Raw genomic sequence first — 15,956 nt, forward strand, 5'->3', positions numbered from 1 at the left:
CTTTTAGATCATTTAATTCTCAAGTATTCAGTTACAGTCTTGCTGCAGAGCATCTACAATGTGCCAATCATACGTATAATTCAAGAGCTTTTAAAATGCCCGTCCGGTTTTGGGAGTGTTGCACGTGACAACCATTGTCGAGGAATAAGTCCATTCGTAGATTCGAGTACGCATGTGCAGTGTCAAAGGTGAAGGCCCCTCAGACGTAAACAAAACCCGACTGGGCATTGCTATACCAATAGAGACAATGTCGAGACGAGAATTTTTTACAAGCCAGTGGCCTTCATCTTTGACACTGCACATGCGTACTCGAATCTACGAATGGGCTTAATGGCTTCCTTCTGTTAGATTTAGCGACCAACCATGCAAGATGACAGCGACACCTACCGACATTGTTAAAATTTGCCTTGAATTCCCCAAATGCTATGTTGTTTGATGGTCTCTGTTCTTCGGGTCGTGCTGGATTTATGATGTTGCTCTCAGTGCCCTGCCCCGTGGATTGTGCGTTGTCGATGTCATTTCCAATCTGTAAATAAAGAAATGGAAAAAGGATATGATGCGTAGTTAGGTTAGAATGCATGGTCAATAATCATGCTGCGCACCAACTAGTGACAAGAGGGTAGTTCACGATTCTACGCACGCATGCGCAAGGTCAAAGGTGAAGGCTCATGGAACAAACAAAATACGCATGGGCATTGTTATGCAAGCCGATCGACGGAGGCATTTACAGCCGTATATGTGAAGTATGGTCGAGACGAGAACTGCCAATGGCCTTCACCTTTAACCTTGCACCTGCGTGCATCCGTGAACCTCCTTATAGTTAATGAATTGCCAACAAACATAGTACCACGTACCTCTGGTGGTGCGGAGACTGTAGAGATATTTGATGTTGACGGTACATGTGTCGTGTTGGACGTCACTGACGCAGAGATGCTTGACGAGGACGGTACGGATGTTGTATTTGACGTGACCGTTGACAATACAGTAGAAATCGACTCCAACAAGGTCAAGTCAGCAGATGTAGTCCCGGTTGGTGGTGACGTCAGTGGTAGTGTCGTCAGTGGTAGTGTCGTCAGTGGTGGTGACGTCACCTCGTTGTCAGCAACTGACGCATTCACTGCCACAGAGGAAGATGAAGCAGTGGTTTCCACAAGGGGGATTTCAGTAGCGTCGTCGGATGATTCATAATATTCCTCTCTACCAAATTCCTCTTCTTCAGGCACACTATCAAGTGGCACTAGAGGATATACGAAAAACAAATACTGTAAAGGTGGACATGTTCGCTGTGATTTAATTTCGTGGTGAGGTAGAAACAATGAGATAAGACTGCAGAAGACAGAACAAAAATGTACGCGGTGGCTTTAAGGTCACGGTGAAGGTCACCGCGAAAACTGCGAACATAGAACCACCGCGAACATTTCCTCTTACATTAATATGTCAATGATATGTAAATCATTCGAACAAAGAAATGACATCCATTCATATGATGATAATCTACCTGTAACGTTTGTCTCCTGAATTCTTGCCATGCTTAAACGACGCAATTCTGAATGCCAATTCAACATTTCTGTTATCACTTCGCATTCTTCTGTGCAGCCCTTTCCAACGAATTCAGTTGAGACTTAATCTGTTCAACGTTTTGTTTCCACAGCGGAGAACAACAATCATTAAATCACAGGGGCATGATAAGTGAGTCTCTGTCTTCGAAAAGAGGCAATCTACATATTCACACTAAAGACATTTGTTTGACCTTTTGGTTTTAATTGCATACTTACCGACCCTCGCTTGTGGCTGGTGTTCAGGGTTGGTGAATTTCTCAGCCATGTGTATCTTCTCGTTCAGTTCCTCCAGTTCCCGTATCACAGCCAGGTCCTCCGGTGCCACCCCGCCTTCTCCCTCGGGCCCAGACACACCCAGCGCCGCCGCCTCGCACGCTCGCGATGTGACAACGAGTGCCAACGCCAGACGCAAGAGGAGAAACATTTTTAACGGTGCTGACACCTAGGCCTAAAAGAAAACTCACACACGCTATGACTGTTGTCCCCTCTGCTGAGGGCCTGCTCGCTAGACTGTGGCAACTGAACTGAAGAACGTGGTACATGGTACATGCACTCAGCAGGCGTCTACTGACCACCTGGAACAGGTGAATTGGGATAGGATGTGTATCTAATCGAGTTTTAGAGAACAACTGAACGGCTGGCTCGAGTGAACAAGGTTTACGGAGTCAGACTAAAATTTGGGTAAGTCCCAATTCATTCTAGTGTTGGCAGTAAAGTTTTGTCCTTAATTCATAATCGAGTTTTGATTTTGATTGACCATGGTCATTCTTTGGGTAATAGAAACCATGCAGATTACCGTCATTTTGAAGTAAATATTTGAGATTACAATCCACCGCCATGGCAGCATGATATTTTCATTTATAATTCACATGCGTTCATTCAAAAAGGATTTTGCAGTTTGAAAGTAAATTGCCAGGGCCTCCCAATTAATCACTTCTTGCTCAGGACTTAGAATGACACGGAATGAAGACCTTTATTGTACATTCTTGCCCCACTGGGCGAAGCACGGATTACATGTTAACAATCACATACATATAAACGTCTAGTATACTCAAGTGCTTTCGGCTTCCCCTCGCTTCTTGGTAAACATTTGACAAATGCCAGCGTGACCAATGCATACTTACAGGTAAACCCCCAATGGAGCACCACCTTGCGAGACTGACTGGGTTTGCAGAATTTCCTGATCCTAACTTGATCACCTTTTGTTAGGGATTGTAAAGCGATTATTCTGAATCGTAGTGCACTGATATAGGTACCTGTCACCTGGTGGTGGGGAGATCTCACAACTTCTGTCACCCTGCCGGCATTTTTGTTTCGCCCCCGAATGAGTGAGTTATACTTAGTACATGTGCGGATGTGGTTGCATCCTCTTGTCATCATGTTAATATATAATATGATTTGGGGTCCATCACCAATACATTTATATATGACTACGCCCGCTCAACATTGATAGCTAGGCCCCCGATAAGCAAACGATATTTGCTGCATTAAAATGATTTCGTTTCTTCTTATTTCATTTTATTTTATTTTGCATTTCTTTTGTTGTTTTCTCCTATCTAATTTCACAGTAAAATACTTGGTTGCCAGTGGCTTTTACAAGGGTCTAACTCTGCTTATAGGAAAACTACGTAAAGAAAGCTAGGGGCGTTATGATAACTTGACCCGAGCAAGGCATAGAAGATCCTTTAAGAAGTGGCGTGGCATCCTTTGATTTCAGGAAACTGTAAAAGACCGATGAATATAAAGCGGAACGATGAGTGGGCTTGTATTGTGGTACTGCACGTTGTTTGAAACCATTTCCTTATACAGAAGAAGCCCTACCATATGCCGTAATCACTTAATCGTGGCTTCGGCTATACACAGACAACAACTGCGTCCGCATTCCAAGTGACTTCCGGCCATTCTTTGGATACACCTTTAGGGGGAGGGACCGGTTGTTCTAGGGACGTCACAGTATGCAAATTCAGCGGGCGATTGGACTGCGGTCGGTGTCAATCAAATTTTATTTTACATTGTCACCCATATAGCAGTAAGTAACAAACATTCAGATATCATATAACGGTTAGAAATACGTTTCATTGCCATAGCATCATCTAAGTTTCAGCCAAACTGCCAAGAAAGTCCATTCGAAAGAGGCAACATGAAAGTAGCTATGCTGCCCACCCCTCCCCCCATAATCGCACGACCCAGTAACCTGCTCGTTCCGAGCGTGTTTTGGTCATGATTCACAGACCCGGTGACAACAACATGGTGTAGTCACAGCTCTGTGCTTCCATGGTCTTCTGAAGTTTCGTGCAAGTTCCTGTTTCAGGTAAGTTAGCTATTTCCGTCAGTTTTGAGTTCATGATCCCATTTTGCACACCAGAATGTAAGGAAACATCACATCTTGTATGCGATTCGTAATAGACAGCACCATTTGTGACAGCTGTCATCGCGACAGACAAGATATATACTGCCCAGCTCACGTAGACCAAAACAATGCCAAAATGTGTACCCCCCCCTCCCCACGCCGTTGTCAGAACTAAGAGAAGACTTCCCTGTCTGCCGATTTCCTCAGTAGTTCCTGTTAGTAAATATTTACAAAGGTGTGTCCGAGTTATTTGGACGTAGAGAATCTCAGGTTGTAACAACGGTGGAGTCTTCATCATTAGTCTTCAAGACGCCGGTGGTCTAGCAAGATTTCCTCAGCAGGTTCAAGGCGGGTTCGCATACTTGATCTTGAACTGTAACTGTACACCCTGTACTTGCTGTCCACAGGAATCGTGATTTTCCAGCAGATCTCACAGTGTGAGGAGTACTTTCGGAAGCCACTGCATCCACAGGTACTCGGACACAGTGTAAACATACAGGTATGTTTGACTCTTTATGCTTGCATGAGTACGCTTCTATCGGTGTCAGGTATTTCCCCCATCCAAGATTCCCCGCCAGCCTTCGCGACGTTGTTCATTTTATGTGTACCTGTACGTAAGGTAAATGTATAACAAGCTTAAGGAAGAATACATTGTTACAGAAGGCAGAGCGTACCTTGGTTTTGTTGAATGTGAAATCCAGAGAGTCCAGCATATAGATCATGCATAAGGGCGTAAAGATGTTATCTTATTTTCATCAGTTTACAGACCATGTCGGTTTTTAGCTTCATAAATGACATACTGACGGTTGTATATTTGTCTTCAAGCTCACTTTTGGAAAATGTGAGCTTTTCAAACTTTAATTACAATACGAGAGGGACCATTGAACAATACAAGCAGACAATGATACGCAATTTTCCTTTGTTTGCTTGCAACAGTGATAGCCAAGGTCTCAGTGCAGACAAACATTAGACTTAGAGGGTTGCCCTTGATTCACCACGGGCAGCTGTGCTATCGTCATCAACGGTTTTCAACAACTGTCAGACTGACGAGACAGCTGGAAATGTGGGCAGTGATAAAAATCTGGCCGTTCTAACCGGCTAACGATGCCGAAAAAAGGAATGTTAATTCAGTCTGCGACCCACTAATCTTAACCCTACCATTAGTTTTAACTAAGTCATAAGTAGGCTATAGCCGGTAGAGAACTTGGTAGAAAATTCTTATCAAAAGAAGTTAGGTATGGGCCACATGTTTCGGCGGGAAACTGACAATGTTTGATAAATACTTTAAGAAATCTATACAAGTCAACAATTACTCAACTCAGATAAGAAATTGTCAGTATTTTTGTCAGACATAGGAGACTATTGGCCGCATTTTGCGGAAAGTGTGACTTAAGTTAAGTTAACGCGTTGTCATGATTTGGACGGGAAGGAAAAGCTAAGAAGTGAGCCGGGAAAGGTATGCAGTTTCCCAGCGGCTTTACAGGTAAACAGTAACAACAGTGGAATGTTGAAAGGATCACCATAAGGTTTATATATATATAAAACCCTCCCCGTGAGACAAATTGGAATGCGATGACACACCCCCGTAAATATAATGTTATCAAAACACCGGCGTGGTTTGATATTGTATAATGTTATCTTTAATCTTAATAATTTCCACTGGATTCTGGCGTTATTCCGTGAGAGGATAAACATTTTTGAGATGTTTTTGTGAGGGCTACTTTTGCCTCAAGCTGTTGGACGGTTTTCATCAGTAACTTAACCAAAAACAGATCTCCCCGACTGACATTCAATCCTAAGGACCTTCACTTCAAGTTCAACCCTCGAGGACGTCATTTATCAGTGATATCTTTCCCCGCTGTCTCAGGAACGACAGTAAACGCTGACAGCTAGGTTCTTACACCATCATTGATAACCATACTGAATAAGCATAAAGTCTTGAATATTTGGCGTGTCGATATCGGGATGGCGTTTTGTCGGTGGTTATGAAAATACCGTGTGGCTGATGTTGCGTGGAGACGGCGTGTCCCGATCTGCCTCCAGTCACGGCGCGCGTCCTTGGAATGTGCGGGGACTGGCCTAATTGATTCGGGCCAGCGCCACTGTGAGTGAAAGGGGTAGAGTGGGGGGTGGTAAATGTTCGCCACGCACCTGGTAGGAACTGTGGATATGGGCAGAAAAAGTCTAATGCTAAAATATTCAGTTGTCCGCCCTGAGTACAGTGCTGTGTTTGATGTATCTTTTATGGATGGGGTCACGACAACGCTATACGATGCATTCAGGATAACCCCTTACGTATTACGCTCAACTAAGTTAAAGGAAGGCCACTACGCAATATTCGGTCACCTTGCTACGTGACGGCTTTTCCTACGAGTTGCGGGAAATAAGAATAGCTTGTCTACGGGAAAGGGGCATGCATGCCCCCATGTACTGTGGTTCTTGCCACTAATCACAGCGATGTGAACAAACCGTATCACCTGACTGACGTAGCTAATCAAGCAAAAGGAAAGCTTGACCCCCCAACTCACTGGCTTGGGCTTGGGGTTCACGATAAGAACGCTGGATTAAGACAGGGAAAACCGGAAGGAAAAAGTGTGGTTCATGTTCAAACACCCTTAAAGTCTTTACTGACAGCGATATGTGATATCTGTGTTGTTTTACTGCCGAGTCGTTATCACATTCTCACGATAGCAGCCTGGTGTTTATTAGCGACACGAACAGACCGAACTATCAGTAACAGAAAGACATAAATTCTAGAGTTTCTACTAAACTCCAGGCTTACCCGGTCCAAGTCAAGGGGACGCTCTTTCGAATCGGTCTAGTACCCCCCCCCCCCTTCCACCACTGTTTGACAGTAAGTCAATAGACAATAATGTGGACAATATAGAATGAGAATATGGACGGATGTTCAAAATTCAACGTCACACTTCACGTCTTATTCGACGAATTTTTGTTCCTGTCCTTTCTTCATGTGCAGTGTAGTATAATTTGTAAATGTAATCAAATTACAGACTATATTTTGATCACACTGAAAATCGTAGAAATTTTGACATAAAAGCCATGTCCCGACAACACTACAATTGACGTATTAATAATTGATAACCTCTGCTGTCATAATAGACCAAACGACCATCTGTGAAAAAAACTAAACGCCGAAAATGCATCAGGCAAGCGTGCAATTCGTATCCTCCCATTCAGTGCTAATCGGCGTGTGCTTCGCGGTACAGAGGTGTTCGTTGATCAAGTTACCTGCCTTCTGTAAACATCCGGCCTAAGACGTACTGGCGGAAGAGACAGTAGAACACTGCCAAGCGACTATTCGGTGAAAACGGTGGAAGGCTTCTTATGTAAGTACGCCTACAATGCGAGCACTATTGTCCTGCTCACTTGTGTTAAAAAGGGGACCAGGTCGTCATGTATGATCGATCCAGACAACAGTTAAGGACGTTGGTTTCTACAATATCTGATCTTTGGCGAGCTATGTGGGAAATTAGGTCGTTGTGGCGGTGTCTTGTAGATAAACATGTGCAAGATTGTCCAGACGTGTTCTAGGCCCGTCTCTCATCCTAAACACGAGCTTCCCAATGTCTGTTACAAAACGTAACTTTTCAGTCTGTGTGGAGATAACGGCGGTATTTTCCGAAAGAGGGCTGCCGACGCGTCAGGATTATCACATAGAGATAAACGAATCCCCGCAGATACTATTGATGACACAGAGGGTTTTGTCGAGCTTTGCTACACTGTGAATCGAGTTTTTCTCAATTACCAGCGGTACTTAATGTGGGCTACTGAATTGAATGGCTGACAAAAGTCTGACTTGAAAGGAACGTACCCGCCCTGTATATGTACGTTTACAACATTTTGCCCTCGTGGTGTACGTATGATGGGGCTCGGGGCTCTACATGTAGGTGTGTGACTGCGTGGGGGAAATTCCCGCGGACTGACTCTCCTGGCTAAATTATTCCCCTTTTTGCCGAATTCTGCATTTCATATCCCGTAAAAAGGCCTGGTGGAGCTGGAGGCTAAGCCATGCTAATGATAACTTGGACTACAGCATCATGAAAAGACAATATTATAGACTAGTTCCAGGAACAAAGGAGATGTGTCATTTGATGACGCAGTGACCTGAGATAGACGACACAATGACCCGTGACAACTGTAATAATACTACAGTGTCTGTCTTACGTGTACGTACAGGCCACTCACGCAGAGAAACTGGGCCACAGGTAAGCTTCATTTGCACTGGGTTTGTTGTCTGCTAACAGACAGAGGCTACACCCATTGAGGAGGATTAGAATAACACGTAAAGCTCTTGGGAAGAGTGGGAGGGGGAGAAGGGCTGGGGCAATACCCGATATACGAGTGTAGGCAAACCAGCATTAGCGGTATTAAGTTTGTTTGCTTTTCAATGTGATTAACAGACGCTTGAATTCTTTTCGAAATGTTCTGTTGTCTCATATTTGAGAGCGCATGCCTTAATCCCCCCAGAGGAGCACCCGGAAATTCTCCTAACAATTTAAGGGTTGAGCTAGCCTGAGTACCAGCCTCCGTAGTGACCGCTGGCTCAAAAAAATTCGCTCACGGTTAGCAAGCGAATTTTTTTGAGCCAGCGGTCACTACGGAGGCTGGTACTCAGGCTAGGGTTGAGCCTTGAAATTTTAAAGTTACACTTCAATGCGACTTATCATTCCTTATGGTGCACTGGTACAGTACCAGATACACGTTACAATTAGTAGACATTGACGTTCATGTGATAGACGTTCATGTGATGATAAAAATGTTACAACTACTACTTGGACTAGCTCTGTTTTTATTACATGTAGAAGTCAATACCGCTAAAGCCCTTTGCAGACTAGTGAACTATACCGATTTGTTATTAAGAATTATGAAAGTTATACATAGATCTATATATGTATTTTAGTATGACTATATCGTAACAGTAATGGTATCTTTATAATGCAGATTACGTGTGGGAACATATCACAGAAGAAGTTTATTTCAGGAGTAAGATACCGACGTGGTGTTGGACAGATAACCTAAAGCAAAGCATAGATTTTGGCTGTTTAGTGTCTTATGATAGCAGCAAATTCGTTAGTTTATCACGAAGATAAGATATTGTATATCTCCATTTCACAAAAACTGTTACTTACGGCAAGAGAAATTATTTCTTTTGGAGTTTATCTGAATGTCGGTTTTTGCTTTTATTCGGGAACAGGTGTCATAGAAATAAGTTTCATGATCATGAAAACTTGCAGATCATGAAGACTTCTTTATTGAGACACCTACTTCTTTACAAAAATCTACCCTGCTAAACCTAACTACCCTGTACTTCTGTAAGATCCCGGATGAAAGAACGATGTATCCCACGCTGCTTTACGGCGATGTCCACGTCATGACATCACTGGCGCCATTCTATCAGGGGTCGATGACATAAGAGACGCGACTGCCACGCCGGCATTGGAAAGTCTATACTCTCACTGTGGTGTCCTGCCATACTTTGTTAAAATTCCTACCATTTCAACGTGCCTGGTGAAGGATTTAGATGACATGTATACATCGTTGCCATATCGGAATAGCTGGGATTAATTTGAGACACACAGCCTGCAGTAGATCGCCAGGGAGGCTTACATTTCATCTTAATCCCCCCAAAGACAACAGTTATTTTTCTTCTGAACTCTGTATTTTGATAACCTTCCCGAAAGCAACGTATCAGGCGATCTTGTTTATATGAAGGCTATGTCAAGGCTCTTTGACGAGAAGGAACTGTTCTTGATATGGTTGGTTTGGTGAGCAGCCAGGCATTGCAACGATTTGAAAGATTTTATAACTGCAAGTCGTTGAAATTATCTCCAAGTAGGGACCAACGGTGACTATAGTTTTATTTAGAAATCAGTAAAGTTGAAGTCGAACCCTTGAACAAGTCTTTACCTCTAACTTCACCGCGTCTGCCGGTAGATGGGAACGTGTACTGAGCATACCCGGCAATCAGAAGGTCGCCTGCTTATAGGAGTCCATCTTTTATACATACATAAAATGTGAGGAGACGTGATCATGATTATGTCTTCAGAGGGGGGTGTATACAGATTGGAGGGGGTGTCTATGAAATCCGTCTGTGGAAGGTGGATTTGTACGGAGTGGAAGAGGGGTTGTCAGCAAATTGAGGGAGGGCGAACTTAGTACAAAGTCCGGCATCATCATCCTTATGGACCACACGGAAAACACATTGATACTTAAAACATACACAGGATAGTTTAGCTGTGCGTCAGTTGAAGTGTTTATAGCTCGGCTTGCCCTCGAGGTCGGCAGTGCGCGCTTGAATCTCGCAGGGGTTTGATTTTGATCTGTGTTATCTCACCACCGAAATTGTCTTACGTTATCACTGGCGGAGTAGAATTGAGGAGGGGCGGTGCTCTCAGAGGCCGAGAATTCCTCTGTATTTTCGTACAAAAGATTACAAAATTGTCGTGTCCGGTGGACGTAATGTTGTTTTGACTGAGTTTGCAAAGGGATCCTGGAGCTCGAGCACATCTTACCGACATCGTCTGTTTCTATCCTTACGACAAAAATATGATCCAAAACTTTTATAAGATCTCAGAAATACATGGGCTAAGTAAGCGGTCGGACTCGAACCTCAGACTGAGGACGAAGAATGACGCTTTTTCGTTAGCTATTACTTAGTACAATTTTAGTAGACACTGCTGAAGCGGCAGGGAAAATCACCCCACCCGCGATATGTAGGATGCCCTTGGGAGAAAAAAAGAGCCCACAAATTACATGCAGAAAAGCCTACAGATATTCATTCTCATACAAAAAAACGTTTGCAACGTTATTTTGTTCTTTGAGCACCTGGAAGGAGGATGGGTGTCACTCAACGAATGGATCAACGCGACAGAACGAAAACTTCCCTTTCTCCTTACATTCTGTGTAAGTTATCACCTATCCTTCCATCTAATTTTCCTCATGGCACCACCGGTCAGTAGATCTGGGTCCCCGGAGGAAAGGCCTGTCTTGTACCAAACGGAGCCCGCCTTTTCCTGCTCGGAACTCTACCCTAATGTTTACCCTCAGCGCCTTAAACGCCAATTAGCTGACATGAAGGCGCGGCATCCAGACCGCATGCTTTTAGCCTACTGTCCTTCTTCACTAGCACCATCTCAGCCAAGGAAACAATAAGTCTCTAAGGTTCTTCCGTTTCAAAACGTTAGCCCGGCATGGCCAGGACGCCATAGTAATCGCTTGCAAATTGAGCCAAACGTCGTATCATGAGTATTTGGAAAGCTGGCCGCCACATATTGTGGTGTGAAACAACTCTTCGGAAATAGAAGAACAATCGTTTTGTAAATCCTTTAATTCTAAGATCAAAGTCGAAAACATCGATTGAAGATCTTTCATGACTTCATGCAAATGTATTTTGTTCTGCAAAATGGATATCGTACTTTACAAAGTTGACGACCATCTCCAGTAGCATACTATATGGGCCGTTCATTTGTACGCATTAACTAACTAAATACAGTCACAGATAAGCGGTCAGACACTTCCCGAGGGGCACAGAGATAAGATAAGGGCGGTAGCTGGTACACATCACTTCAGAAAATGTCTCTGATCTGAAACATACTGCGAAGAGAAGTCCAATCCCACGGCTCGGTTCCTAAGCTTGTGTCCTACTTTGGGTGGCTACAGTTGACTCGTTCAATGCCAATCAAGGTAATTTCGCCTCATTAGTTCTCTGTAAGTACCATTTTACCCTGTCACCCGGAGAGACCGCAACAGGTGGATGTAGTCAAGGCGTTGTTCAGGAATGCTTGTAACAGCCGAAGGTCAGGGTCAGGGCGTTTAAATGGCATGCCGCTTTCCCTCGGTACTGGAGGGAGACAAAATAAACAGACTGTGGGTGGGACGATACCAGGGAGAACGTTTACCTCCCGCGTTACTAGGCAACTGGACTGGCTCGCAACAGGCAACTGTCAACCTTTTCGTGATAGATGGTGAACATTCTGCATGCTAAATGTGCGGTGTCCATTTTTAACAGTTGACCCGAGACAGTCAAGACAAGGTACCTCAGGATAAGGCGTACATTCCACAGTCAATATCAGATATCCAATTATCTATGTCGTTCATGATATTCACCATTGATATTTACCAGTTAACGTTATGCTGTAGATAAGTGAGGTATATGAATACAACATGTTCAATTGTGGCATCAATGGCGTTGGGTGTTTGGTCAGGGACCCAGAGGTCCTGGGTTCGAATCCCTTGACGTGCTCCGATGTTGCGCCTTGGAAAAGACAATTTACACGAATTTCCTCACTTCACTCGGGTGAAAATGGGTACCTTTGGTTAGGGACGTCCATCAGATAGGATGTTAAATGGAGGGAGAGCCACGCATCTAGCACGTAAAAGAATTAACCGCGCTTATCGAAAAGAGCAGGGGTCCTCTCTGGTGTGAACAAGGTTCATAACCTTACAGTTCAATGACCGCACCTGGGGCAATTGTCATACTGAGGTCACCTGGCGTCAAATGGCAGCCTCCAGACCGCTTTCCGTGGGCAAGGGAAGGTGTCATTCCCGGTGTGTTGTTCATAACCTTGCAGTCCAGTACGTGGCCTCACCTGAAGCAACTGTCGTACTGAGGTCACCTGGCACCTAATTTCAGCCTTCAGACCGTTTTCCATGGGCAAGAGTAGATGTGAGCATAACCTTGCAGTACGTGGCCTCACCTGAAGCGATTGTCGTACTGAGGTCACCTGGCGCTGAATGGCGGCCTCCAGACCGCTTTCCGTGGGCAAGATCAAACTTTTAGTTGATCACACGTGTGGAATGTGCCACATAGCGAGGACTTTGCGAAACTGATAATCTACTTCCTCTATTCTATCCAATCTCAGGGCCTCTCAGGGCCGTACGTTGACAGGCAGTTGTAGGGCAACTGTAACTCGTTATCCCTGAGATGAAGTGCGGCACTGACAGTAAGGAACGCGTTAACGGCTAGTCTCAGGCTAAACAGTAATTGGCCGGGGGATGGCCGGGTGGTGCTGTGCTCACTTGCTGGTCCGTAATGTCCTTATCTAATAAATGTGAAATAGTTGACAACCAAACGTTCAAAACCAACGTTCACTGTCATCTGCCATTATGGTAACCTATATCTCCGATCAGTTTGGTCTAGCGCCCAGAAGTGATTTCTTACGCTGAACAATCTCGTTAAAAATGTGTCCCCCTTACCCAATTTCACCCTTTGTTCATAATGAACACCACTTGTCAGCATAACATGTCATGCTAATCATGCTCATATTTTTGTTGCCTTCTGCAGAAAATGATGAATACGACAGGAACGGTACTACCCACGGATCCAAGCCTTGCGGCGACAAACGGAACTACAGGGTCCTCGGTTTTCCCGACAGCCGGAAATGCCTCAACGATATCACCATTTACATCGGACAACATAACGTCCACGATAGTGAACGTTGTCACCAACTTTACCTCAGCTGTAACGGACCTGGTGTCCAACACAACCGCCAATGTCACGGAAATAACGACACCGACTGCACTGACAAACACAACCGTTTTTGGTCAACCGACCCTGACAGCATCAACGATCGCCCCGACGGTTACCAACGGAACTGCAGCAACGATCGCCCCAACCGCGACCAATGGGTCTACGGCGTCATCGTTCTTTACAACAATCGCGAGAGAACTGAGCACACTTTCCACAGACTTGAGCACTGCTGTTTCCACAGCGAGCTCCTCTATATGTGACAATCTGTGCCAAAGTATTGGGGACTGCCAAAAAAACGAAACGAGCACCCGCTGCGACTGTCCGCTAGATAGCGCTCCGGATCCTGCCCAGTGCGCTTCCTTCGAAAGTTGCTCAACGCAATCAAACTCAACGCTAACCTGTACTTCGAACTGCACCAGGATAGTGAGTGGGCTGCAAGAGTTCGTCAGCTGTGAGTGTGTAGAAGGAGAAACATGTGAATCACCAGTAAGTACTTTGTCTTTTGTACCAGAAGCGTTTTAGATATTGGGATGAACTTTGAACGTACCTTTTCCATATGAATTTCGAAACACTTGTTTTTCTTATGTAAAAATTTTCCTGTGTTGTCCACAGGTCCCTGTCCCCGCCGGACAAGATAACCTGGCCATCATCCTGGGGGTCGTCTTCGGCTTCCTCGCCCTCGCCCTCCTCCTCGCCCTCGTCTACTGCTTCTGCACGACGAAGAAGCGCCGCGCCACCAAGGGCTCCTACAACCCCAGCGCGCAGGAGAAAAAGGCGGGGGCGCAGGTCATCGGGATCACGGACCTCATGCCGCTGCCGCCCATGGAGAGGCTCATCTAGCGGACTTCGGGACAAGATAATCAGTTCTCTGAAACGATTCTTAGCTTTTTAGTATGTACGAGTATATCTAAATACGTTTAGCCCTTCAACCTACGACGATTGTGCTACGTGTATTTTTTGCAGAGAGATCGCAGTCAGACAGATGGATTTGGAATCATGTGAAAGTTTTATGACATTCTTGCCTTATTATCATATCCTCGCGTTATTGTGAGAGGTTTTGTAGATGACGGAAATGGAATAGTTAAAATGGTGTATTCAAAGCCTTTGAATGAGAGATCGAGAATAGCGACAGAAAAAGAAGAGACGGGTTACAGGAGTCTGTCTATAGGCACACATGGGGGTCAGGTGACTCAAGTCGATGGCATTATGTAGATGATAATCTGATAAATTTTAGATTCGACATTTCTCATCAAGCTACAAAGTAATTGAGTTTATTCACAGGACTGCGATTTATAAGTAGTATAGGAAAGGATCGGAACTTTGAATTGTCCGTGCGCGTTTGTATACAAACAACAGTATATGGCTATGTCTATTATTTGTGATGAACGCCACAAGCGTACTTTATGATGGTATTTCGTATGAAGAATATCAAGGCATGAAAAGGCCGATGGGAAATGTCTTAATTCTATCTCGTATGATTTTGATACGTGGACAATCACTGTATCATTGTCACACTATATTACAGAACATGTTTTATAAAAGATCATTTTATATAACAGTACGGAAATTCTCATATGTAAACTCGACAGACTAAATTGAATGAACTGACAGTGTATATCTTCTCCAGTTCATTGGGTAATTCTTATTCGTAGCCTATATATTCTATGAAAGCTGGACTGTTTTTAGATAATACCAGGAAGATGCATTTGTAAAGCACTAGATTTATTACAATGTGTAGAAATATCCTAATACTTCTATAACGTTTATAACGGTAGTAAAGATGTCAATGTATGTTTCGGTACGAAGGGTACTATAGAATACCATTTGGGCATGTTGTCCCAAAAAAGCGTGCCAGGTCTGCGAGCAAACAAAAAAGGAAGTTGTATTTCTGATTGTACCTTGCTTCCTTCAACAATGAATAGAGAATAATATCGATAACGTTAGATATCCTTCTCATATCAAACTAACCATGAACATATAATAGAATCTAATTAAACGTTCAAATATGATTGGTCGTTTTCTTCATTATACTAGTCGAAAAATACAGCAATCACGTCACGCACTTTTCATCAACAGCAACACTACATTAGAACGATTTACCGTTTTGCCATGTTGTGCGAATATAACATCATGGGAAAATACACAACCGGGAATGGTGATGGATACTAACTAGTATCGAGGAGATGAAGATAGCCACTCTATATATTTCATAGTTTTGAATGATCTGTAAACGTCATCAATTGGCGTTGCCTGTGGAGAAAGCCATAGTTTGAATTATTTATCATAGTAATGGGCAATGACGTGCTCACTTGTTTTGGAAATAGTATACCAGTGAAACCCTTGAGACAAGACGTAACTCGCATGCTGAGACGTAGCCAGTACACTTGACAGCACAAGCTGTCGGTTGTTAGGGTAACAGAAAAGTGACGTCGACCATCAACCAATCACCTTATCCCCATCAATGTCCGTCAACCAATCACCTTATTCTCATCATCAATCAGAACCCAGTGGTCCCGGATTAGAAATCCCTGACGCTACCGATGTTGTGCCCTTGGGG

The 15,956-nt window shown here is 44.0% G+C and overlaps 2 protein-coding genes across 6 annotated transcripts; one reads left to right on the plus strand and one right to left on the minus strand.

Annotated features, from left to right (window-relative positions):
* Positions 1-27: 27 nt before the first annotated feature.
* LOC136426990 (uncharacterized) lies at positions 28-2,101 on the minus strand. Its single transcript, XM_066415710.1, has 4 exons — positions 1,776-2,101; positions 855-1,237; positions 388-526; positions 28-53 (listed from the first exon to the last, which is right to left on the minus strand). Exons 1-4 carry the CDS (start codon positions 1,981-1,983, stop codon positions 28-30), a joined length of 756 nt encoding a protein of 251 aa, XP_066271807.1. The 5' UTR covers positions 1,984-2,101.
* A 1,635-nt stretch (positions 2,102-3,736) lies between these two features.
* On the plus strand, positions 3,737-15,408 carry LOC136428731 (uncharacterized). Of its 5 annotated transcripts, none has more exons than XM_066418449.1 (4): positions 3,737-3,870; positions 4,317-4,408; positions 13,214-13,885; positions 14,012-15,408. In XM_066418449.1, the coding sequence occupies exons 3-4, from the start codon at positions 13,217-13,219 to the stop codon at positions 14,237-14,239; spliced, it is 897 nt and encodes a 298-aa protein (XP_066274546.1). In that variant the 5' UTR covers positions 3,737-3,870; positions 4,317-4,408; positions 13,214-13,216; the 3' UTR covers positions 14,240-15,408. The 5 variants fall into 5 exon arrangements, with proteins under 5 accessions (XP_066274546.1, XP_066274548.1, XP_066274549.1 ...); XM_066418451.1 differs by having other exon boundaries at positions 4,317-4,401; positions 13,211-13,885; XM_066418452.1 differs by lacking the exon at positions 4,317-4,408 and having other exon boundaries at positions 3,761-3,870.
* Positions 15,409-15,956: the final 548 nt, after the last annotated feature.

This window comes from Branchiostoma lanceolatum, chromosome 2 (genome assembly GCF_035083965.1).
Source record: "Branchiostoma lanceolatum isolate klBraLanc5 chromosome 2, klBraLanc5.hap2, whole genome shotgun sequence".
Classification (NCBI taxonomy): Eukaryota; Metazoa; Chordata; class Leptocardii; order Amphioxiformes; family Branchiostomatidae; genus Branchiostoma; species Branchiostoma lanceolatum.